We start from the raw sequence: 25,468 nt of genomic DNA, 5'->3' as shown, positions 1-25,468 counted from the left end.
GGAGTCGCGCATCGGCGGCCACCTTCCGCGTGGCAAATTTCCTCACAGCCGGAGAACCTTTACAGTTTCCACGTTTATTAAAAAGGCAATTAAAAAAAAAAGCAAAGCAATCCAAAACTTTCAGTCACGTCACACAGCCGAGAAAGGCCAAAAAGGCTCGGCCGGAGGCTCCTCATTGGATGAAGATTCACGGCAAGACGAGCCATTCTGCAAATGGTCCAAAGTGGCAAAAACAAAAACAAAAAAATCAATGAGCCGGCCGGCCAGCCGGCGGTCGTCTGGCCACCGCCGCCCCAAACGTGCCCTCACGCCGCCATCTTCAGTCGCCCTGCGAAGAACAAGCAAACATAAGTCCCTCCGATGGCAGGTGAGCCACAAGCAAAAGCGCGCCCGTGGAAAGCGATCAATAGGTTTCTTCAGCCGTCATCTGTACTTCTTTGAAGGTGTCGGACGTTTCGCTTCTTATCCAAGAGGCTTCGTCAGCGAACTAAAATTTGCTGGTAGTGTCAGCCCTATACAGGGAACAACTTACGACCGACCGACTTCCGACCGAGTTCCGTTCCGACCAAACGGTCGTAAGTGAAAATGGTCGTAAGTCGAAATCCATTCAAAATGTTGAATAGAGACTCGAAGGCTAAATGACTCGCAAACTCCCCCTCTTAAAATGTTGAAAATAATGTCTGGAGGTCGTGGACGTAAGTAGGGGTGGTTATAAGTCGAGCCGGTCATAAGGGAGGAGCAGAGGACTCCTTCCTGTGGCGACACTGATTACTTCTCTTGTCCCGACTTATTACTTTTATTGTCCTGCCTGATTATGGGGTCTACGACTGGCCTGATTGCCCCATTTGCACTGTTATCACCTCATCAACATAACTAAGCCTATGTTGCCTAAGAAGTCAGTTGTACGAACGCTTCTTATCCAAGCGGCTTCGTCAGCGAACTAAAATTTGCTGGTAGTTTTGGCCCTATACAGGTAACACCCGACTTACGACCGAGTTCCGTTCCGACCAAACGGTCGTAAGTCAAAATGGTCGAGGGTCGAAATCCATTGGAAAAAAAATATATGTATATCCCTACTGTCCAGACGTGGTAGTGCCAGACTCTGCAATGATAGGTCCCTGTTCTCAGGCTGGGGGGAGCAGAGGACTATTCCCTGAGGCTACACTGATTACTTCTATTGTCCTGCCTGATTATGGGGTAAACGACTGTCCTGATTGCCCCATTTGCTCTGGTATCACCTCATCAGCATAACTAAGCCTATGTTGCCTAAGACTTGTAGAAACGATCCAAATTAAACCTCACCTACCATGCCGATTTAGTGAAGGGTTTTGCTGTTTTATGAAAATAGCTTCTTTTACTCCCCTTTCAAACCATCTACAGGTAACATCCGACTTACGAAACGGCTCGACTTACGACCCCGCCCTCCAGACCCCATTTTTAACATTTTAAGAGGGGGAGTTTGCGAGTCATTTGGTCTTGGAGTCTCTATTCAACATTTTGAATGGATTTCGACTTACGACCATTTTTACTTACGACCGTTTGGTCGGAACGGAACTCGGTCGTAAGTCGGATGTTCCCTGTATAGGGCCAAAACGACCAGCAAATTTTAATTCGCTGTCGAAGCCTCTTGGATAAGAAGCGAAACGTCCGACACCTTCACAGAAGTACAGATGACGGCTGAAGAAACCTTCTCATCGATGGACAACTCCTGTACGACTGAGAGCTTACACAGACGTACCTGTGGAAAGTTGCGAGCTGGTTTTTCGCCCAGAGGCGCCGGGCGTCCTCGAGGTGGAGTTTAGCGAGGAGCCCGCACTGCTGCTACGCGATAAGGGGAAGGGCCCAAGGGTCATGGGGGGAGAGTCCATCTGCGCAGACAAGCAAAGTCACCACAAGCACACCTCAAAAGTTAAGGGGGGGGGGGGGGTGTCGGCCAATCAGGAGAAAGTGCGGCGACCTCCAGGCTTTGGGGGGTCGGCGAGGACGAAGCCGAGCGGCTGTCGGGCCGTTTGGAGGCGTTGAGCTCCACGCTGCGAACGCGCTGGGCGAACTTCAGCGAGCACAGCGACTCTGCGCCGTCGGCCGCCGCGGGGGACACCTGAAGCAAAAATATATATATATATATAATAATAATAATAGCTAGCAAAAAAAAAAAATATATATATATATAATAATAATAATAGCTAGCATATCTCAAATAGATAGAAAGCTAGCTATTTAGCTAGCTAATACATTGTGAATAATAATAATAATACATTTCATTTCAAAGCGCCTTTCAAAACTCTCAAGGTCACTTTACAATCACAGAATAAGTTTTTCTGTGGGTGAGCAGCGGCAGACACGCGCCGGCGTTCACTCAACCCGGAAGTAACTCAAATAGATAGAAAGCTAGCCAGTTAGCAAACAGATATCCAAAAGATAGCCAGCTGGAAAGTTAGCTAACCTAACCAGCTAGATAGCCACATAGCTAATAAATAGCCAGCTACATAGCTAGATAGCTAGACAGATAGCCAATTGATAGCAAATAGATAGATAGCGAGCCAGCCAGCCAGGCAGCTATATAGCTAATAGATAGCTAGCTAGATAGCCGGCCATCCAGCTAGAAAGCAAATAAAGAGCAAATAGCTAGCTAGCAAGATGGTCCCAATGGGAAATTAACTCACTCTAACAGTCAGCCAGATGGATAGATAGCTAGTCCGCTAATAGATAGATAGCTTGATAGGCAGCCAGCTAGCTAGCTAGACAGCTGATAGATAGCAAATAGATAGGTAGCCAGGTAGTTAATTCCTAAATTATATGGGTCTGGAGTATGACGCTCTGAAAGTCGTTTGTTGTTAGCGAATGGAAATGAATCCTGTGAACTCGGGATTTTGAAACGTGAACGATATTTTAATAATAATAATAATAACAATAATAATAATACATTTTATTTTAAGCGCCTTTCAAAGCTCTCAAGGACACTCCAGTTACAGACAAGCATAGGTGCTATAATAATATAATAATAATATAATAGTCCGCAACCCGGCGGGGGCGTCAGCCATTTTGCCACTGGTGGAGGGGGCGGGGTCTGGCTATCTATCTGGTTCGCTATCTAGCTGGTTATCTATCTGGCAAGCTACCTAGCTAGCTAGCTATTTGCAATCTATTAGGTATCTATCTGGCTGGCCAGCTAGCTATCTGGCTGGCTAGCTAGCTAGCTATCTGGCCGGCTAGCTACTGGCTTAATAGCTATCTAGCTAGTTATCTATTAGCTATTTACTAGCTGGTTAGCTAGCTTTCTATCCATTTACTTCCGCGTTGTGTGAACGCTGGCGCGCGTGGCTGCCGCTGCTCACCCACAGAAAAACATATCCTGCGACTGTAAAGTGACCTTGAGAGTTTTGAAAGGCGCTTAGAAATGTATTATTATTATTATTATTATTATTATAAATAAAATACAAAGGGTGGGCAAAGCGTTCAGACGTGAGCCCGCCCCTGCAGCTCGGGCCGGGCGGCGCTCGCACCTGCACCATCATGAGCGTCTTGCTGTCCCCCTGCAAGCTGTCCTGCAGCAGAAAGGTGAGCCGTGAGTTCCGGAAGGGGACGTGAGGGCGGCGGCGGCGCAGCGCGTCCATCACGTCGCCCAGCGCCGACAGGGACTTGTTGATGTGGCGAGCCTCGCGCAGGCGCCCGCCCTCGGCGCCCGATCGGCCCACCCGCTCCGAGCCGGCCAAGTCCACCAGGTTCAGCTTGCCTGGCGGAGGAAGGCGATAGTGATGTGTCATTCACAGACGAGATGGTTCTTAGAGCCGGATCTCTGAAGTGAACGAATGGCTCCTAACAAGGAGCCGGAAATGGGAGCCGACTTTTCTTTCCCCCTGATTTGCAGACATTTTCAATTGTGGATGACAAAGGATTCGGAAAATATACATGCTCTCAACCCAAACAGGAAAATTCCCCATTATTGGGCTATTGAAGATCTATTGAAGACGTTCTCAAAGAATCATACCAGAATCATATATGACAAAGAACGTGTTGGAGTCCAAGAATGGGTCAAAAAAGTTACCACAGGGAAAGTGAAAGTTAGCATCCACTAACTCTGTGCACATATAAATCAAGCCATATAAATAAAAATATTTAATATACAGTGATACCTTGGCTTACTTAATTGGTTCCCAGACACAGTGTGTAAGGCGAAAAGTGTGTATCCCAAAAACTAATTTTCCATAGGAAACCATTAAAATGAGAATAATCCGTTCCCAGGTCCCCATAAAACATACTTTTCAACTTTCTAAGCCTTAAAACTACACAAAATATACGTTATTTTATGTATAATAAATGTTCTATGGTATTATAATTAAAGAAATAAACTGTACTGTATAATAAAGTCGTTTTAGTTACCTTTGTGATGGTCGTTGATGGCTTGATGGAATGGAGTGGCCGCTTTCATCAGCATTAAACACTTGATGAGGAACGTAACCTTCTTTCACCATCTTGAGGGATGATCCTTTGTTCTCTGCGATAATTTTATCTAGTTCCTCATCAATTGTGTTCTGTTTAGCTGGGTTGATAGCTTTTTGCATCAAGTGTACAGATGGCTTGTGCGGATTATTTGTGGAGCCTGATTGTGGGATATTTTAACCTTGCAGTCTACACTCTGCCTTTGAACTATCAAAGTTGAAACAAGTCCAAATCTCACTGTTTTCCATCCATTTTCTCACTCTCTGTCGTCTGCATGTCTCTTCAATGTTTAAACCACCTCCCCTCACTGCTGCGTTCTTGACCAATCACGTGGCTTTAACCGAAGACAAGGGGCGGGGGATAGAGGACCAAAAAAAAATGCGGCTGCCATTTTCTTTTTGGGAGAATGGCTTCACTCACTCCGTCTGTAACCCCCACGCCCTCACTGCTGCTTTCTTGACCAATCACGTGACTTTAACCGAAAACTGGGGGCAGGGAATAGAGGACAAAAACAGTCGGCTGCCATTTTGTTGTTAGAAGAACGGGCTCGTTCGCGAACGACACATCACTTATTATGGCACTCTGTGTGTATCCCGAAAAATAGTTGGTATGCCAAGGTAAAATTTTCATAAATGTAACGTTCGTAAACCGAAAAGTTCGTAAGCCAAGGGGTTTGTAAACCAAGGTATCACCGTAGTGTATTTTTTACATGAGTAATTCGTTTTTCACATAATTTTACATGATTTTTGGTAGTTAATTTAAGCAACAAACAAACTGAGGAGCCATTTGGGAGCCAAAAGAGTCGTATCTTTTTAGTGAGGCGAGCCAAAAGAACCGGCTCCTTGAAAAGAGCCGCAATTCCCATCACCAGAAGGAAAAGAGTGTCCGGCGGCGGCCTCACCTTGCGTGCGGCTCCCCGTGGTGCCGTTGACTCCCGCCACGCTGACCATGAGGAGAGCGTGAGAGCGAGAACTGCGCTGGTTCAGGTCGGTGCACGCCGTCGCTCGGCTGGCTCGCCCGGCCTCCAGAACCTCCGGCGCAACGGGGGAGGATTTCAGGCCCGGCATTCGTAGCGTGGGCGGGGCTAACAAAAGATCGGCGGCGCTACCTGGTTGACGTCGTCAAGGGTGCGCACGGCCACGCGCGTCAGGCCGGGAACGTAAAGTTGGCCGCTCCCGTCGGGATTCATCTTGATGTCCAGTTTGTCCGCCGGTTGATCGCCAAGAAGGTCTCTGAGCGGCCAGACGTCCACGTGAGCGGCGCCGGTTCGCCATCGGTCGACGTGACGGCGAGCCGGCGACGCCCACCTCAGGCTTTCGTTGTAGATCTCCAGAACGCTGACGCAGATGTGGAATTCCCACTCGGGGCTTTTGGCGGCCACTCGCGAGAACAGAAGGCGCAGCGCCCGCTGGTTCAGGCCCGGGTCGGAGGTCACGCCCTGCCACGTAAACAAAGGCCGCCAAAAAATAAACATGGCGAAGCTGGGCGGCGAGTTGGAGACGCAAAAGGTGAAAAGTAAAAGAAATCAGTAGCTACTTAGCTATATAGCTAGTTAGCAATTTAAGTAGTTATATATAGCTAGCTACTTAAAATAACTAGTTAGCCTGCTAGCTAGGTCGCTATAGCTACTAAAGATTATTTCTTTATTTAGTTAACAAGCTATCAAGCTATTCAGTAGCTATAGCTAGCGAGATACTTAAATAACTAGCTAGCAGATATGAAAAACTATGGTAATGGTTCTCATCAAGAATATGCTCCTAAAGTAGCATAGCAATAAACTAACAGGCAATTTTATTATTTAAAGGACAACCGACGTCACTTTTTTGTTCTTTAACGGACATCAGAAAACGTTTTATAGCATCTAAAATACCCAAAACACGCAGTATGATATTTTTTGTCAAATGCAAAAGACCAATAAAAATGACAAAAAATTGATCTGCGAATTGGGCATTTTCAGAAAGTCCCGCCCCCAGTTCGTGACGTCACGCCAAGACGTCTTGCATTGCTGATTCAGAGAATATGCTTTCTTGTTACACATCCAGTTATGAATATGATTCAAATAGTTCTGAAGAGGAAAGCATACATGTTTGCAATCGAATAAAGAATTTATTTGTGCCATTTTGAGCCAACATTCAGGGGAGATGTCTCAACGAAAAAGTGGCACAAAATGGCGACCTCCAGTGGCCACCTCCGCTTCAACAGGCTGATAAATTCCTTATATGGAGCTCGGACGCCCTCTTCTGGCGGCTTTTGGGTGCAACACTGTTCTCAGACCAAACATGTACAGCAAAATACATTGACGTGATGGGAGGACGCTATAATGCCTCTTTTTTACGGTCAGGGGGCGGTCCTTTCATGACGTCACGTACGGACTCGTCACCAACTCAAAAACAAGACTTCCTGAATATTCAGAGCGAGTCTTAAAACGTAAAATCTAGCTATATGCTGTGGAATCTTATTAAAATATGCTCAGTAGAAGTCATTTGAAGCCATTTTACAAATTATGGACACAACTTGTCCGGAGACGTCGGTTGTTCTTTAAGTATCTGGCTAGCTAGATAGTTACAGTAGCTAATTAAATAGCTAGCTAGCTTTTTAGGTAGCTACTTAAATAACAAGTTAGCTAGTTAAGAATTTAAGTAAATATAGCTAGTTACTTAAAATCAGTAGTTAGTCAGCTAGCTAGTTAGCGCTACCCACTAAATCTAGCTATTCAGCTATATAGCTAACTCTCTATTATCTATCTCACTAGCTAATCGAACTACCAAGTTATCTCTTATATATTAGCTATCTCTTTGATATTGTTAACTATCTAGCGGGCTATCTAGCCAGCTATCGATTAGCTATATAGCTAACTCTCTATTCGCTAATTTATCTAGCTATCTATCTCACTAGCTAATCTAACTACCAAGCTATCTATCTCTTATATATTAGCTATCTCTTTGCTATTGTTAACTATCTAGCTGGCTATCTAGCCAGCTATCGATTAGCTATATAGCTAGCTCTCTATTAGCTAATTTATCTAGTTATCTATCTCACTAGCTATCTAGCTAGCTTTTGATTTCTTACGTATTAGCTATCCGTTTGCTATCATTAATTATCTAGCTGGCTATCTAGCTATGGCTTAGCTATATAGGTAAAAATAGTGTGTTGAATTTATGGTTTTATTTTGTCAAGTGGAACTCAAATAGGTATGGAGTTAGCTAGCTAATAGCTAGCTGGCTCTCTATCCATTTAAGTTACTTCCAGGTTGAGTGAATGTTGGTGCGTGCGGCTGCCGCTGCCCACCGACAGTAAAACTTTATCGTGTGACTGTAAAGTGACCGTGAGAGTTTTGAAAGGCGCTTGGAAATCAAATGTATTATTATTACTGTATCTATTAGCTAGATAGCTAGCTTTCTATCAATTTGAGTTATTTCCGGGTTGAGTGAACGGTGGCGCGTGTGGCTGCCGCTGCTCACCCACAGAAAAACTTTTGAAAGGCGCTTATTAAAGGCTGACCTCCATGGTGTAGGTTTTCCCCGAGCCCGTCTGGCCGTAGGCGAAGATGCAAACGTGGAAGCCGTCCACGCACGACGTGACCAGCGCCTCCGCTTCCGAGAACACCTGCAACAGCCCCGGCGGGCCGGTCAAGGCGCCGCCGGACGGGGAAGGGGGGAGGGGTGGCGGCATAGGAACCCACCTCTTCCTGCGTGGCCTCAGGTCGGAAGACTTTGTCCAGGTCAAAAGTCGTCACCTTGCCCTTGTCGCTGAGGTACAGGATGCCGTCGTCGTCCGGGTCAAAGGTCACCACGCCCTCCGCCTCCTCACCACCGCACACGGGACGAACGCGACAAAACACCCGGATGTTTCCTGCCGGGGAGAGGGAGAGAGGACAAAGCAAAGTAACGACCATCAACACGACCCCGTACGGCGACCCCGTGAGATAGCAAATAGAGCTACCTAGCAGCTAGATAGCAAATATTAACCGAGCTAGCTCGATAGCAAATGGAGCTAGCTAGCAGCTAGACAGCAAATAGAGCTAGCTAGCAGCTAGATAGCAAATAGAGATCGAGCTAGCTAGATAGATAGCAAATAGAGCTACCTAGCAGCTAGATAGCAAATATTGACCGAGCTAGCTAGATAGATAGCTAGCCAGCTAGATAGCAAATGGAGCTAGCTAGCAGCTAGACAGCAAATAGAGCTAGCAAGCAGCTAGATAGCAAATAGAGATCGAGCTAGCTAGATAGATAGCAAATAGAGCTACCTAGCAGCTAGATAGCAAATATTGACCGAGCTAGCTAGATAGATAGCTAGCCAGCAAATGGAGCTAGCTAGCAGCTAGACAGCAAATAGAGCTAGCTAGCAGCTAGATACCATTTCCTGGTTTCATTCAATGTTTCCATCACTCTCTCTCTCCCCAAACCACGCCGTGTCATCACATATCGCAACATCAAGGACATCAACGTTGCCACCCTTGCTGAGATGATTGCCACCCTGACTCTGGACCACAACTCTTCTCCTGTTGAACTTGTCTCCCGGTACAACGCGGACCTCACGAACACCCTCAACGCCCTTGCTCCTGTAAAGTCCCGGTCTGTTCAATTTACCCGACCTGCACCCTGGTTCACCCCCCATCTCCGCTCCATCAAGACAAAGACTCGCCAACTTGAAAGACTTTACAGAAAGTCCGGGCTCACTATCCACAAGGACATGTATGCAACTCACCTTACCCTTTATAAGGACTCTATCTCACGCGCAAAATCGGTTTATTACTCTGCACTCATTGATTCAAATTCTCGTAACTCACGGGCCCTCTTTTCCGCTTATCACAAAATCACACAATCTCCTATCTCTCTCCCCTCACACTTTTATTCCTCTGAGACATGCAACACTCTGCTAATGTTTTTTAGCGAAAAGATCAACAAAATCCATCAGCACCTCGGGTCCTCTGTCCGCCCCCCTTCTCCCAGCCTTTCTACTCCTTCCAAACTTTTTTCCGCTTTTGCACTCCCCCATCCCTCTATAATCTCAGACATTATCATTAAATCCAAGAACTCCTCCTGTCAACTCGACCCCCTCCCCACTATCCTTATCAAGTCCTGCCTACCCTCTCTTCTCCCATTTATTTCTACCATTATTCACTCCTCATTATCAACTGAAATTGTTCCTATCCCACTCAAAACCGCAGCTGTCACTCCAATCTTGAAAAAACCTGGCTCAGACCCAAACGATTTCAATAACTTACGTCCAATTTCCCACCTTCCATTCATCGCCAAAATTCTTGAAAAGACAGTTGTTTCACAGCTTCACTCACACCTCACTCACAATAACCTCTATGAACAATTCCAGTCTGGTTTCCGCCCCCGCCACAGTACTGAATCGGCTCTCATAAAAATCACGAATGATCTTTTTATGGCAGCCGATGCCGGTTCACTCTCCATCCTCATTCTTCTCGACCTGACCTCAGCTTTTGACACCATTTCCCACCCTATCCTTCTCGACAGACTTTCCACCCTAGGCATCACCCACACCCCACTCCGCTGGTTTCATTCCTATCTCTCTGATCGCGCACAATTCATCCAAATCAACTCGTTCACCTCACGGTCCTCTCCGGTGTCCTCTGGTGTGCCTCAAGGGTCTGTCCTGGGGCCACTTCTCTTTATTATCTACCTACTTCCTCTTGGCAATATTTTCCGTAAGTTTGGCATTCACTTTCACTGCTTCGCGGATGACACCCAACTCTACCTCTCCAGCAAACCCGACGCTTCTCTTCCACCTTCATCCCTCTCATGTTGCCTCTCAGAAATCAAATCCTGGCTTTCCCATAACTTTCTCAAGCTCAACAGTGAAAAAACTGAACTTCTTCTTGTCGGTACCAAATCCACCCTCCACAAAACTAACAGTTTCTCCCTCACCATTGACAGTTCTACCGTGTCCCCCTCCCCTCAGGTCAAGAGTCTGGGTGTCATCCTCGATAGCTCACTTTCCTTTCACTCCCATATTAATAACATTACTCGGTCTGCTTATTTCCACCTCCGTAATATTAACCGTCTCCGTCCCTCGCTCACCCCTCACTCCGCTGCTATCCTTATCCACAGTCTTGTCACCTCCCGCATCGATTATTGCAACGCACTTCTCTTCGGTGTCAATCAGAAATTTCTCCATAAACTCCAACTCGTCCAAAATTCTTCAGCCCGGATCATCACTAAAACCCCCTCCTTTCACCACATCACCCCTGTACTCCAGCAACTCCACTGGCTGCCGGTTAAACATCGTATCGAATTCATAATACTTCTGTTTACTTTCAAAGCCATCCATAACCTTGCTCCTCCCTATCTTTCTGACCTGCTTCAAATCTCTGTTCCCTCTCGGTCCCTCAGATCCTCATCCTCCCTTCACCTCTATGTGCCCTCTGCCCGTCTCACCACGATGGGATGCAGAGCCTTCAGCCGCTCTGCTCCCAAACTCTGGAATTCACTCCCACCCAACATCCGTAATATTGACTCCCTCCCTATTTTCAAGGCTCATCTCAAAACCCATTTGTTTAAAATTGCTTTCAATGTCTAATTCTATCTGCTATTTTATTATTTATCATTTTACTTATGGTTTTATTGTTATGTGCTGTGTTCTATTGTTTTTATTGTAAAGTGTCCTTGGGTGTTTTGAAAGGCGCTTGAAATAAAATGTATTATTATTATTATAGATAGCAAATAGAGATCAAGCTAGCTAGATAGATAGATAGCAAATAGAGCTACCTAGCAGCTAGATAGCAAATATTGACTGAGCTAGCTAGATAGATAGCTAGCCAGCTAGATAGCAAATGGAGCTAGCTAGCAGCTAGACAGCAAATAGAGCTAGCAAGCAGCTAGATAGCAAATAGAGATCGAGCTAGCTAGATAGATAGCAAATAGAGCTACCTAGCAGCTAGATAGCAAATATTGACCGAGCTAGCTAGATAGATAGCTAGCCAGCAAATGGAGCTAGCTAGCAGCTAGACAGCAAATAGAGCTAGCTAGCAGCTAGATAGCAAATAGAGATCAAGCTAGCTAGATAGATAGATAGCAAATAGAGCTACCTAGCAGCTAGATAGCAAATATTGACTGAGCTAGCTAGATAGATAGCTATCCAGCTAGATAGCAAATGGAGCTAGCTAGCAGCTACATAGCAAATAGAGATCAAGCTAGCTAGATAGATAGCTAACCAGCTAGATAGGAGCCACCCGTACGGCGAATAGAGAGCTAGCTAGCAGCTAGATAGCAAATAGAGATCGAGCTAGCTAGATAGCAAATAGAGCTAGCTAGCAGCTAGATAGCAAATAGAGACCAAGCTAGCTAGATAGCTTGCCAGTTAGATAGCAAATAGCGCTAGCTAGCAGCTAGACAGCAAATAGAGATCGAGCTGGCTAGATAGACTGCTAGCCAGCTAGATAGCAAATAGAGCTAGCTAGCAGCCAGAAAGCAAATACAGCTAGCTAGCAACTAGAAAGCAAATAGAGATTGAGCTAGCTAGATAGCTAACCAGCTAGATCGCAACAGCCCAGACGCCCACCCCTACGTCCACCCCGCGACGTGACAGCAAAGAAACCTTTGAGCTGGACCAGCTGGTTGTGGATCTTCTTCCTCAGGTTCATCTCACGTTGGTACTTGTCCAGCAGCTTCTGATTGGTCACACTCACCTCGCCGATGGCCAAGCAGATCTGCACGCACGCACGCACGCTGGCGTGGTAAAAGCCGCTAAACATCTCGGAGGAGAGGCGGGGATGGCGACGCCCACCTCGCGCTTGGCGTCATCAATGGCGCTGCGCAGCATGGCGGGAAAGTGGTGCACTTGCTTCTTCAGCGTGTTGTAGTCGGCGGTGAGCGTCCTGAGGGCGGGATGGAGGCCGGCCAGCTTGCTGCGCACGCCTGAAACGGCCATATTGCGTGGAGACGGACGCACGGACGGACATTGGCGGCGGGCTGCTAACCTGCTAGGTTGTCGTGCACGGCCTTCATTTGGCTCTCAGCCCTGACGAAGGCATCGTGGACCTGTTGATCCTTCTCCTCCTTTAGCAACAGCAACTCGGCGTCCAGTCGCTGGCGAGCGCGGGCCAGCTCGCCCTCGTACAGCGCCACCTGCAACAAAGCGCCAACCCGATGTCCACCCGGCTTCCGCTAACGTCGCTATCGCAAAGCGACGGCACTTTGCTAGCTGGCGACGGCACCTGCGTCCCGAGTTGGCCGCACGTCCTCTGCGACTGCTGCAGTTGCGTCCGCAGCTCGCCGAGCAGGCGCCGCTGCACGCCCACTTGCTCTCGCAGCAAAGCGTTTTGCACGCGCAGCCACTCGCCCGACTCCGCCCCGTCCGCCGCCGTGTCCCAGGGGTGGCGCTCCCAAAGTCCTGAACGGGGGTCGCGCGGTTCTGCCGCCGGGTCCTTCCGCTCCGGTCTCGGGCCGGTGGGCCAAGCGTCTGGCCGCTGGGCGCGCCCCTCTCGACTAAATGGCTCCGCCTCCTGGGAACAAGGGCGGCGTTAATCACCGAAACGGGGGACGGGCAAGTTCGTTCCCGGGCGGCCATCTCGCCCTGCTGCAAATCTTCCAAATGAACGAGCAGCGAGCTGGAGAGCAAATAGAGATCAAGCTAGCTAGATAGTTAGATAGCTAGCCAGATAGCAAATAGCGATAGCTAGCAGCTCGATAGCAAATGGAGATCAAGCTATTGAGATAGATAGATAGCCAGCAAGATAGCAAATAGAGCTAGCTAGAAGTTCGATAGAAAATAGAGATCGAGCTAGCTAGATAGATAAGCAGCTAGATAGCAAATAGAGAGCTAGCTAGCAGCTAGATAGCAAATAGAGATCAAGCTAGCTAGATAGATAGCAAGCCAACTAGATAGCAAATAGAGAGCTAGCTAGCAGCTAGATAGCAAATACAGATCGAGCGAGCTAGATAGATAGATAAGCAGCTAGATAGCAAATAGAGAGCTAGCTAGCAGCTAGATAGCAAATAGAGATCGAGCTAGCTAGATAGATAGATAAGCAGCTAGACAGCAAATAGAGAGCTAGCTAGCAGCTAGATAGTAAATAGAGATCGAGCTAGCTAGATAGATAGCAAGCCAACTAGATATCAAATAGAGATCTAGCTAGCAGCTAGATAGCAAATAGAGATCGAGCTAGCTAGATAGATAGCTAGCCAGCTAGATAGCAAATAGAGCTAGCTAGCAGCTGGATAGCAGAGATATCGAGCTAGCTAGATAGATAGCAAATAGAGTTTTAGCTAGCAGCTAGATAGCAAATAGAGGTCAAGCTAGCTAGATAGATAGCTAGCCAGCTACATAGCAAATAGAGTGCTAGCTAGCAGCTAGATAGCAAATAGAGATCGAGCTAACTAGCTAGATAGCTAACCAGCTACATGCAAATAGAGCTTGCTAGCAGCTCGATAGCAAATAGAGATCGAGCTAGCTAGCTAGATAGCTAACCAGCTAGATAGCACATCGAGAGCTAGCTAGCAGCAGAGCTAGCTAGCAGCTCGATAGCAAATAGAGATCGAGCTAGCTAGCTAGATAGCTAACCAGCTAGATAGCAAATCGAGAGCTAGCTAGCAGCTAGATAGCAAAAAGAGATCGTACCCGAGAGCAGCCGCCGCAGGTTCCCTTGGAGGAGGCCAGCTGTTGTTTCAGACTCTTGTTCTCCAGCTCCAGCATCTCCAGACGCTTCTCCAAGTCCGTCGCCCCCTGCAGGAGAAAAGGGCGCCCTGAGCGTTTGTTGCCGGGCGTGGCGGGCGCGGTGCGCGACGTACCGGTCCCGAGCAATGGTCCCGCGACCGCTCCGTCGGCTTCTTCATCGGGTCGTCGGGCCGCCCGCACGCGTCTTCTGGTCCGGAGTCGCCATCCGCGACTTGGACGGTGAGCGTCGAGTCGGTCCGCCCGCGTGGCCGCGAGGGCGACGGTGCGCTCAAGCGCTCCTCGTCCGCACCACCTGGTAAAGACAAGAAAAAGACTCTTCACAGCAAAACAGTGTCCTCCAACATTCAAAAAAGGATGTCAAGGCCACTTTACAATCACAAGATCAATTTTCTGTGGGTGAGCAGCGGCAGCCACATGCGCCAACGTTCACTCCACCGGCAATAACTCAAATAGATCAAGTCACCTAGCTAGCTAATAGATAACTAATAGATAGCTAGCTAGCTAGTTAGATGGCTCATAGATAGCTAGCTAGGTACCCAGCAACGGTGACCGCGTTCAATTGGGAATAACTCAAATAGATCAAGTTAGCTAGCTAGCTAATAGAAAACTAATAGATAGCTAGCTAGCTAGCTAGACAGCTAATAGATAACAAATGGATAGGAAATAGATAGCTAGCTAGGTAGCAACAAAAATGGAGGACACTGATTTGCTGTGGCGACCCCTTGAAGGGAAAAGCCGAAAGAAAAAGAAGTCCTTTTATTACATTAAATGTCCTTGAGAATTTTGAAAGGCGCTTAGAAATTAAATGTATTATTATTAATTATTATTATTATTAGTAGTAGTAGTAGTAGTAGTCGTAGTAGTAATAGTATTAGTATTAGTAGTATAAGTATTTGTAGAAAAGCCGAAAGGAGAAGTAGTATTAGTAGTATTACTCGTAGTAGTATTAGTATCAGTATTAGTCCTTTTATCAGATGAAAGTGTCCTTGAGAATTTTGAAAGGCGCTTAGAAATAAAATGTATTATTATTAATTATTATTATAATTAGTAGTAGTAGTAGCAGAAGTATTAGTAGAAAAGCTGCAAGCAAAAGTATTATTATTATTATTATTAGTAGTAGTAGTAGTATTAGTATTAGTGTATTAGTATTAGTAGTATAAGTATTAGTAGTATTAGTATTAGTAGAAAAGCCGAAAGGAAAAGAAGTATTATTAGTAGTATTACTAGTAGTAGTATTAGTATCAGTATTAGTATTAGTCCTTTTATTAGATTAAAGTGTCCTTGAGAATTTTGAAAGGCGCTTAGAAATAAAATGTATTATTATTATTAGTAGTAGTAGTAGTAGTAGTAGTAGTAGTAGTAGTAGTAGTAGTAGTCGTAGTAGTATTAGTATTAGTAGTATAAGTATTAGTAGTATAAGTATTATTAGTATAAGTATTATTAGTATTAGTAGAAAAGCCGAAAGGAAAAGAAGTAGTATTAGTAGTATTACTAGTAGTAGTAGTATTAGTATCGGTACTAGTATTAGTCCTTTTATTAGATTAAAGTGTCCTTCAGAATTTTGAAAGGCGCTTAGAAATAAAATGTAGTATTATTATTATTAGTAGTAGTAGTAGTAGTAGTAGTAGTATTAGTAGAAAAGCCGCAAGGAAACACATTCTTCTTCTTCTTATTATTATTATTATTATTATCAGTAGTAGTAGTAGTACTAGTAGTAGTGGTATTAGTATTAATATTATTAGTACCATCTTCTACATACCAAAAACAGTCATGTTATTTTCATAACAAGAATAAGACTTCCAGGTGGGGCAAAAAAAGTGGAGGTGTTGTTTGGCGGTTTGCAAAGTGGCGAGACGAACTCACCAGAGGAACCCGCGTGCCCGTCGCCGCGCCGCCACGTGCGCTCGCCTTGGTCCAGGCGAGCCTGAAGGTTGCACAGTTTGTCCTGCAACGTCTGAGCGCGCACAAAAAGGGAAGCGTGTGGAGGTTAGCGCCAACGCCAGCTGCAAGATCAGGAGACGTGGCGCTCGGGTGAGGCGCGTCTTCTCGCCGCTCACCTGGATGAGAAGCAGCTGCGGCGGCGGCGGCGCTGGCGGCCGCCTGGCCGCCTCGTCGCTGTGGCTCAAGTGGACGCCCGGTAGGGGAAGCGGAGAGAAGGCGGGGCCGGGCAGAGACAGGAAGGAGGCCTCGTCCTCGCTGTCACTCATCAGGAAGTCCACCGAGCTGCTGGCTGCGCACACGCACAAAAACACCATTGACACTGAAGGAAATAAATACATTTAAAGGACAACCGACGTCACTTTTTTCTTTCTAAACTGACATCAGAAAAACGTTTTATAGCATCGAAAATACCCAAAACACGCAGGCTGATATTTTTAGTCAAAACACCAATAAAAATGACTTAGTGTCCTAAAAACTGCCACAAAATGAGCTCGGAACTGGGGAGATTCAGAAAGTCCCGCCCCCTTTTTTCATGACATCACGCCATGATACTCCTTCACAAACTGCCTCGCTCCAGAATCAAAACAATGGCTTCAGAGAGTTCAGATCCGGAGAAGATGCTTTCTTGTTACTCATCCAGTTATGAATATGATTCAAATAGTTCTGAAGAGGAAAGCATACATGTTTGCAATCGATTAAAGAAGTCCTTCTGTATCAATTCCAGCAGTCTAGACTCAAATGTAGCGCCCAGAAAATGCACAAGATAACGCACAAGCTCTGTTGAAAATGGGCTGATTTGTCTGCTGGGAATTTGTGTCAACTAGTATCAAATAGTAGTTTTGGTGCAACACACAATGATTCACCATTGCGTTATTTATGTAGTTCTCCTTCTAATTTCGCCGTCAACACGAAGTTTACAGACCAAAAAAAGTACCCAAAATGCATTGTGTGTCGCTTTCTCGGTCAGGGGCGTTCCCTCCGTGACGTCACTTAGGGCATCAACTCGAAAACAAGACTTCCTGAATATTCAGCGACAGTCTTAAAACGCAAAATATAGCTATATGCGGTGGAATCTTTGTAAAATACGCTCAGTCGAAGTCATTTGAAGTCGTTTTACAAATTATGGGCGCAACTTGTCCGGAGGTGTCGGTTGTCCTTTAATTAGCCATGTCAAACATTGTGTCGGGTAAACATTAAAGTAGTGAGTTAATCAGTATCAATAGTGCTTTGTTTCCATTTGATAAATGAGGGAGCAGTTGCGGAATGTGTGTCGGAGTTGTCGTCTCCCTTTCCTGTTTCATGTGCTACTCACAGTGTGCTGCTGTTTCTCTTACCCATCGTCTTTCCCCTCACTGCTGCGTATGTCTGTAATTCTCCCCTCCCTCCTCTACCACGGCTCTTGTCCAATCACGTGTAGCTTTAACTGAAGATTGGGGGCGGGGAATAGAGGGGAAAAAAGTCGGCTCCCATTTGTGGCTCATTGTTAGGTTCACTTCAGAGAGCCAGCTCGAAGAACCGGCTCGTTCGCGAACGACACATCACGACAATAAGGCGCAGCGGCGGGCGGCTAAGCTCATCTTGTCAAGAAAGCTTTGATGGAGCAGCAAAAACGCTCGTCGCCTCACTTGAAAGAAAGAAAAAGGCAAATGTTGCTTTGGAGGATCGTCGCACGCAACTGGCGGAAGTCAAAACAAGTCAAACGCCACCAGGGCGTCGGCGCTCCACCCGTCACCCGACGAGGGCGTGCGCCTCCCATGTCCAATCGCGCCCAGGCCAGAGCAATCGAACCAGACCAACGTGGTCCCAAATGGCGTTTTTGTGCCGCCGCTTCCTTCAAGCCAAACGTTTTGCCCGCTTTCCGTCCGAAATGGAAGTTTTGATCTTTGACCTTTTTATCTTTTCCTTGCTTAAACAGTACAGCGATAAAGCATGTTCATTCTAACCGTCTTCTCAGTGAAAATGAAACTTAAAGGACAACCGACGTCTCCGGACAAGTTGTGTCCATAATTTGTAAAATGGCTTCAAATGACTTCTACTGGGCGTATTTTACAAACATTCCACCGCGTATAGCTATATTTTACGTTTTAGGACGTGCGCTGAATATTCAGGAAGTCTTGTTTTTGAATTGGTGACGAGTCCGTACGTGACGTCACTAAAGGACCGCCCCTGACCGTAAAAAAGACGCATTGTAGCGGTCCTTCCATCAAGTCAATGTATTTTGCTGTACTTGTTTGGTCTGGGGACCTCGTGTTGCACCCAAAAGCCGCCAGAAGAGGGCGTCCAAGCTCCATATAAGGAATTTATCAGCCTGTCGAACTGGAGGTGGCCACAGGAGGTCGCCATTTTGTGCCTCTTTTTTGGGTGAGAGATTTTTCCCCAATGTTGCCCCAAAATGGCACAAATAAATTCTTTAATCGATTGCAAACATGTATGCTTTCCTCTTCAGAACTACTTAAATCATATTCATAACTGAATGTGTAACAAGAAAGCATATTCTCCGAATCTGAAGCCATTGTTTTGATTCACAAGCAATGCAAGACGTCTTGGCGTGACGTCACGAACTGGGGGCGGGACTTTCTGAAAATGCCCAATTCGCAGCTCAATTTTTTGCAGATTTTGGACACTTTAAGTCATTTTTATTGGTGTTTTTCATTTGAATAAAAATATCATACTGCGTGTTTTGGATATTTTAGACGCTATAAAACGTTTTTCTGGTGTCAGTTAAAAAACAAAAAAAGTGACGTCGGTTGTCCTTTAAAGAAGCGCGGAAAGTAAAACCTGTCCCGGAAGTGACAAACACCCAACGTAATGTCAAGAATTTCAAAGCCACGCGAGGTCATCGTCCAACGCCGCCTCACCCACCGTCCAAGGAGAAGTCGTCCATTCCAGAGTGGTGCAGGTGAGGCGCCTGGCCGAGGTCCCACGTCTTGCGAGGTCCCAGCATGAGCCACTTCAAAGGCGTCAGCGCCGCCTGCGGGGGCCACGCAACACGTCAGCAGCCTCACTTGCCGTCGCACGTTCTGGCAGATCGCCCCCCCACACACCCCCTTTCGGGTCACCGCCGCCCTCAAAACAGCACCCAGAGGACGCCTCTCCGCGACAAAGGCAACGCCCCTGAAAGACCATCGCAGAGCAAGACTTTGAGCGAGCCATGTGACTAGTTTGGGGCTGAGATGACCACGCCGCGCCGCGTCATGTCCAATCGCGTCCAGGCCAGAGCAACCCAACCAGACCAACGTGGTCCCAAATGGCGTTTTTGTGCCGCCGCTTCCTTCAAGCCAAACGTTTTGCCCGCTTTCCGTCCGAAATGGACGTTTTGATCCAGAAGAATCACCTCCAGATCAACACCGGGAAAAAAACCAAGGAGCTGGTCGTGGATTTCTGCAGGAAACAACCCTCACCTGCACCGTTGAACATCCAGGGTTCGGACATTGAGAGGGTGACCTCCTACAAGTACCTGGGCGTTACTCTCAACAATAAACTGGACTGGACGACAAACACGGATCAAAAAAGGACAGAGTCGCCTCTTCCTACTAAGGAAACTGAGGTCTTTTGGGGTTCACGGGTCACTCCTAAAGACTTTCTATGACTCTGTGGTGGCTTGAGCCATCCACTCTGAAATTGTCTGCTGGTCAGGCAGCATCACCAACAGGAGAAAGACTGGAGCGCCTGGTCAAGAGGGCCAGTTCTGTCCTGGGCTGCTCGTTGGACTCTCTGGAGGAGGTGGGCAACAGACGGACGCTAGCTAAACTAAAAGCTGTGATGGACAGCCCCTCCCGCCCACCCTGACAGCACTGGGTAGCTTCTTCAGCCAGAGACTGTTGCATCCACGATGCAAGAAGGAGAGGTACCGCCGCTCGTTCCTACCGACTGCTGTCAGGCTTCGCAATTCTCAATAATCACATGTGGAAAAAAAACAAAAACTGGACACTTGTACTGTAAATATGGGTTGATGCAATACAGCTACATACTGTATATCAATATAGCTTTCATGATACCTCGGTTTACAAACCCCTTGGCTTACGAACGTTTCAGTTTATGAACGTTAAATTTATGAAAATGTTACCTCGGCATACGAACTTTTTTCGCGATACACACAGAGCTGCCTCAATGAGTGATGTGTCGTTCGCGATTGAGCCCGTTCTTCTAAAAACAAAATGGCAGCCGACTGTTTTGTCCTCTATTCCCCGCCCCCAGTCTTCGGTTAAAGCCACGTGATTGGTCAAGAACGCAGCAGTGAGGGGAGGTGGTTTACACATTAAAGAGACAGACGACAGTGAGAGAGTTAGAACTTTGATAGTTCAAAGGCAGAGTGTAGACTGTAAGGTTAAAATATCCCATCAATCAGGCTCCACAAATAACCCGCACAAGCCATCTGTACACTTGATGCAAAAAGCTATCAACCCAGCTAAACAGATCACGATTGATGAAGAACTAGATACAATTATCACAGAGAAAGCACCTACAAGGGATCATTCGTCAAGATTGTGAAAGAAGAAGGCGGCTACGTTCCTCATCAAGTGTTTAATGCTGATGAAAGCGGCCACTCCATTCCATCAAGCCATTAACGACCATCACAAAGGGAAATAAAACGACTTCATTATACAGTACAGTGTATTTCTTTAATTATAATACCATACCACATTAATTATACATAATATAAGGTATATTTTGTGTAGTTTTAAGGCTTAGAAATTTTGAAAATTATGTTTTATGGGGACCTGGGAACGGATTATTCTCATTTTAATGTTTCCTATGGGAAATTAATTTTTGGGATACACACTTCGCCTTACACACTCTGTCTGGGAACCAATTAAGTTCGTAAGCCAAGGTATCACTGTTCTTGCACTATGTACAGTTTTTTTTTATGAAACGGTTTTGCACATTTACAGTATACATCTCAGTCTGCTGACAGTTTTATTTTACTATGCTTAGAATGTCTTGTTTTCTATCCTTTCACCCCCCACCCCATCCCCTTCCAAATTGCTGCTGTGAAGTGCAAATTTCCCCATTGTGGGACAAATAAAGGTTTTCTGATTCTGAATCAAGCGAGGCGTCCGTCTCCCCTTTAGCGGCTACGCTAGCAAAGACCCCATTTGACAACAAACGCAAGGAGTGTCAAGCGTCCCGCTCTGGCCGCCATTTTCCTGTCTTACCTGCAGACGCCCATCTTTATCCTCCTCCCCCTGCTCGTGGTCGTCTGAGCCTCGCCGTGACGCTCGGCAGCAGGCAACGCGTCGACTGGGCCGAGCGACCCCCCCGTTCAGCACATCCGCGCACAATTTCATCTTCTGCGTTTCCCCGGCAACAGCGGGGACTGTAGCTCCGCCCCCCTCTCCCTCCCTCAATCCAATAAATGTTTCAACAGCCAGTCTGGTGCGACTAGCGCCCTCCCCCAACGGGCAAAGGCAACAATAATTCAGTCCGTTTGGTACCTGGAAAAACGTTCCCGTTTCAGCAACAAAAACCAAACAACAAATGAAGAAAAAGGAGCTAAAAGTAAGCAAATTTGTGACTTTAAATCCAGCAAATTTTAGACTTTAAATCTAGCAAATTTGCGACTTTAAATCTAGCAAATTTGCGACCTTAACTCCAGAAAATTTGTGACTTTAAACCCAGAAAATTTGTGACTTTAAATCCAGCAAATTTTAGACTTTAAATCTAGAAAATTTGTGACTTTAAATCTAGAAAATTTGTGACTTTAAATCTAGAAAATCTGCGACTTTAAACCCAGAAAATTTGCGACTTTAAATCTAGCAAATTTGCGACTTTAAATCTAGCAAATTTGCGACTTTAAATCTAGCAAATTTGCGACTTTAAATCGAGCAAATTTGCGACTTTAAATCGAGCAATTTTGCAACTTTAAATCTAGCAATTTTGCGACTTTAAATCTAGCAAATTTGCGACTTTAAATCTAGTAAATTTAAGACTTTAAATCGAGCAAACTTGCGACTTTAAATCGAGCAAATTTGCAACTTTAAATCTAGCAAATTTGCGACTTTAAATGTAGCAATTTTGCCACTTTAAATCCAGCGAATTTGCGACTTTAATTCTAGCGAATTTGCGACTTTAAATCTAGCAAATTTGCGACTTTAAATCTAGCAAATTTGCGACTTTAAATCTAGCAAATTTGCGACTTCAAATCTAGCAATTTTGCGACTTCAAATCTAGCAATTTTGCGACTTTAAATCTAGCAATTTTGCGACTTTAAATCTAGCAAATTTGCGACTTTAAATCTAGCGAATTTGCGACTTTAAATCTAGCAAATTTGCGACTTTAAATCTAGCAAATTTGCGACTTTAAATCTAGCAAATTTGCGACTTCAAATCTAGCAATTTTGCGACTTCAAATCTAGCAATTTTGCGACTTTAAATCTAGCAATTTTGCGACTTTAAATCTAGCAAATTTGCGACTTTAAATCTAGCGAATTTGCGACTTTAAATCTAGCAAATTTGCGACTTTAAATCTAGCGAATTTGCGACTTTGAATCTAGCAAATTTGCGACTTTAAATGTAGCAATTTTGCGACTTTAAATCTAGCAAATTTGCGACTTTAAATCTAGGGAATCTGCGACTTTAAATCGAGAAAATTTGTGACTTTAAATCCAGCAAATTTGCGACTTTAAATCTAGCAAATTTGCGACTTTAAATCTAGCAAATTTGCGACTTTAAATCTAGCAAATTTGCGACTTTAAATCTAGAAAATCTGCGACTTTAAATCTAGAAAATCTGCGACTTTAAATCTAGAAAATCTGCGACTTTAAATCGAGAAAATTTGTGCCTTTAAATCTAGCAAATTTGCGACTTTAAATCCAGCAAATTTTAGACTTTAAATCTAGAAAATTTGTGACTTTAAATCTAGCGAATTTGCGACTTTGAATCTTGCGAATTTGCGACTTTGAATCTAGCGAATTTGCGACTTTAAATCTAGCAAATTTGCGACTTTAAATCTAGAAAATTTGCGACTTTAAATCGAGAAAATCTGCGACTTTAAATCGAGAAAATTTGTGACTTTAAATCTAGCAAATTTGCGACTTTAAATCCAGCAAATTTGCGACTTTAAAACTAGCAAATTTGCGACTTTAAATCTAGCAAATTTGCGACTTTAAATCTAGCAAATTTGCGACTTTAAATCGAGCAATTTTGCGACTTTAAATCGAGCAATTTTGCGACTTTAAATCTAGCAAATTTCCGACTTTAAATCTAGCAATTTCGCGACTTTAAATCGAGCAAATTTGCGACTTTAAATCGAGCAAATTTGCGACTTTAAATCTAGCAAATTTGCGACTTTAAATCAAGCAATTTTGCAACTTTAAATCGAGCAATTTTGCGACTTTAAATCGAGCAATTTTGCGACTTTAAATCTAGCAAATTTGTGACTTTAAATCTAACTCATAATACCCCATCTAAAAAAATATATATTTCAACCTGGCCCTAATGCTCTTGACAGGACAAAGCTTTTTATTCTGCGTTTTAGCATAAAAATGAAAACGGACTCTCTCCCTTCCTCCCCCGATTGAGTCCACACGTCGAGTTGGAGTTTGTGGAAAAACGACACACCCACACTTAACCAACTTAACCGCGCTGAGGGTGTGCGTGCGCATTCCAAAGGTTTCCACTGAGCAGATTGAAACGTTGATGATTTGACTTAAGCTCAACAGTTTGGTTCCAGCTTCCACTGTTGATCAGGCGCTATTTCAATCAATCAATATATGCATCAATATGGATTGGAAAAATCCAAGTTGGACTCCCGAACACCTTTGTCACGCTCTGATTCGCAGCAAATTAGCAAAAAACGATTTATTGTTTGTGGAAAATGTGTATATTGAAATGTGGCTCACGACTTTTGTTCCCTTCTTTTTTTGCGAGGGGGAGTGTTTTTATTTATCTAGCTATTCAGCTATCTATATCTCGCTGGCTATCTAGCTAGCTATCTATAGCTATTTAGCTGGCTACCTAGCTAGCACTTTATTTGCTATCTATTTGCGTTCTAGATAGCTCATTAGCTATCTAGCTAGCTATTAGCTATATAGCTGGATAGCCAGTTGTTAGATATTTATTAGCTGCCTAGCGAGCTGTTAGCTATCTATTAACTATCTATTAGCTGGCTAGCGAGCCGTTAGCTATCTATTAGCTGGCTAGCGAGCTGTTAGCTATCTATTAGCTGGCTTGCAAGCTGTTAGCTATCAGCTGGCTAGCGAGCTGTTAGCTATCCATTAATTGGCTAGCGAGCTGTTAGCTATCTATTAGCTGGCTAGCGAGCTGTTAGGTATGTATTAGCTGGCTAGCGAGCTGTTAGCTATCTATTAATTGGCTAGCGAGCTGTTAGGTATGTATTAGCTGGCTAGCGAACTATCTTACTATCTACTTGAGTTAGTGCGGGTTGAGTGAACGCTGGCGCGTGGGACTGCCGCTGCTCACCCACAGAAAAACTGATCCTGTGACTGTAAAGTGACTTTGAGAGTTTTGAAAGGCGCTTAGAAATGAAATGTATTATTTATTTATCATTTATTATTATTTCAGAACACGCGAGGTGAGGGAGCCCCGCTGCGGCCATCGGTGTCATGACACCCTCACAATCGAAGAGATTTGGGAGAGAACCGCCACGATGGATTGCTTCCGGGTTTTTTTTAATGTTTTATGTATTGTGGATGAGACATATAAAGACGACGAAAATGTGGAGATTCTAAAAAAACAAATCCAAATGTTGTTCCATCGAGGAAATCGACGTCACTTGGCTTTCATTTCTTTCGCGATGAGCGCAAAATTTCGCCACCGGACTGCCGACGAGCAAACATTCTTCTCACGTGACTCGTGTTTGTTTTTCTTTCACTTTTTTGCTTGGGACCTGGTGACGACTAATGACGTCGAAAGGAGGCGCGATCGTGTGTGCGTTAGCTTCGCGTCTTTCTGACAGCGACTCGCTCTGTTGCCTATTTTTTTTTTTTTTTTGGGGGGGGGGGGGGGGGCAGTCTGAAAATGGACCAGCCGAGTGGGCGACCGGGCACGTCATCGCCTGTCAATCCAAGCTAACTCGCCCCTTCCCTCTTCCCCCCGTCGCCATAGAGACACGAGCACGTGAACCTTTAGGAACGTGAACAAAAGCCAAATCCGAGAGTTCTCCGGGTGAGGACATTTTCAGCTTGGAACTTTCTCGAAGAGCGCTCATGCGACAAACAGGCAAGCAGGCAGGCAGGGGATTTTTCTGGGCGTACCTTGAATGGAAAGCGGCGGGCGAGTCGGCTAATCTGGTCGTCTTTGAAATGGTCTGGTGGTCGATTTGGCTGCCCTGACGCGCCCGTCCGTCTGTTGCTCGCTCGTTGAGCATGAATGCGCGTCCACGCTTCAAGTTAGGACTTTTTTTGCGGGCTCAAATAGCCTTGGCGCCAGTGGGCCTTGTCATTTCCGGTGGCTTCCGCAGCTGCTTTCAGGGACTTGCTGAC

The 25,468-nt window shown here is 45.4% G+C and overlaps 1 protein-coding gene across 5 annotated transcripts; it reads right to left on the bottom strand.

Moving 5' to 3' along the window:
* Window positions 1-58: 58 nt before the first annotated feature.
* On the bottom strand, window positions 59-25,437 carry kifc3 (kinesin family member C3). 5 transcript variants are annotated; one of them, XM_088991567.1, is made up of 19 exons: window positions 25,241-25,437; window positions 18,889-18,997; window positions 16,143-16,315; window positions 15,949-16,039; window positions 14,199-14,377; window positions 14,029-14,133; window positions 12,626-12,913; window positions 12,389-12,536; window positions 12,196-12,326; window positions 12,007-12,118; window positions 8,123-8,292; window positions 7,942-8,046; window positions 5,748-5,878; window positions 5,549-5,672; window positions 5,342-5,471; window positions 3,504-3,733; window positions 1,958-2,098; window positions 1,739-1,868; window positions 59-328 (listed from the first exon to the last, which is right to left on the bottom strand). In XM_088991567.1, the coding sequence occupies exons 2-19, from the start codon at window positions 18,968-18,970 to the stop codon at window positions 306-308; spliced, it is 2,493 nt and encodes an 830-aa protein (XP_088847693.1). In that variant the 5' UTR covers window positions 18,971-18,997; window positions 25,241-25,437; the 3' UTR covers window positions 59-305. The 5 variants fall into 5 exon arrangements, with proteins under 5 accessions (XP_088847693.1, XP_088847691.1, XP_088847692.1 ...); XM_088991565.1 differs by lacking the exon at window positions 25,241-25,437 and adding an exon at window positions 21,183-21,588; XM_088991566.1 differs by lacking the exon at window positions 25,241-25,437 and adding an exon at window positions 19,071-19,089.
* Window positions 25,438-25,468: the final 31 nt, after the last annotated feature.

The sequence above is a fragment of the Hippocampus bargibanti genome, linkage group LG03, assembly GCF_051943395.1.
Source record: "Hippocampus bargibanti isolate YZ-2025 linkage group LG03, ASM5194339v1, whole genome shotgun sequence".
In the NCBI taxonomy this organism is placed as follows: Eukaryota; Metazoa; Chordata; class Actinopteri; order Syngnathiformes; family Syngnathidae; genus Hippocampus; species Hippocampus bargibanti.
The sequence above is the reverse complement of the archived record's forward strand: the minus strand, read 5'-3'. Positions and strand labels throughout refer to the sequence as shown.

What these genes read in the sequence shown, in the direction of transcription:
- kifc3 (XM_088991565.1), bottom strand. Translation starts at nt 21,314, where the DNA reads ATGAAATTGTGCGCGGATGTGCTGAACGGGGGGGTCGCTCGGCCCAGT. An exon ending in GGACGACTTCTCCTTGGACG is followed by an intron (nt 16,316 to 18,888) that starts GTGGGTGAGGCG and finishes GCGTGTGCGCAG; the next exon opens with CCAGCAGCTCGGTGGACTTC. An exon ending in ATCTACAACGAAAGCCTGAG is followed by an intron (nt 5,673 to 5,747) that starts GTGGGCGTCGCC and finishes CTGGCCGCTCAG; the next exon opens with AGACCTTCTTGGCGATCAAC.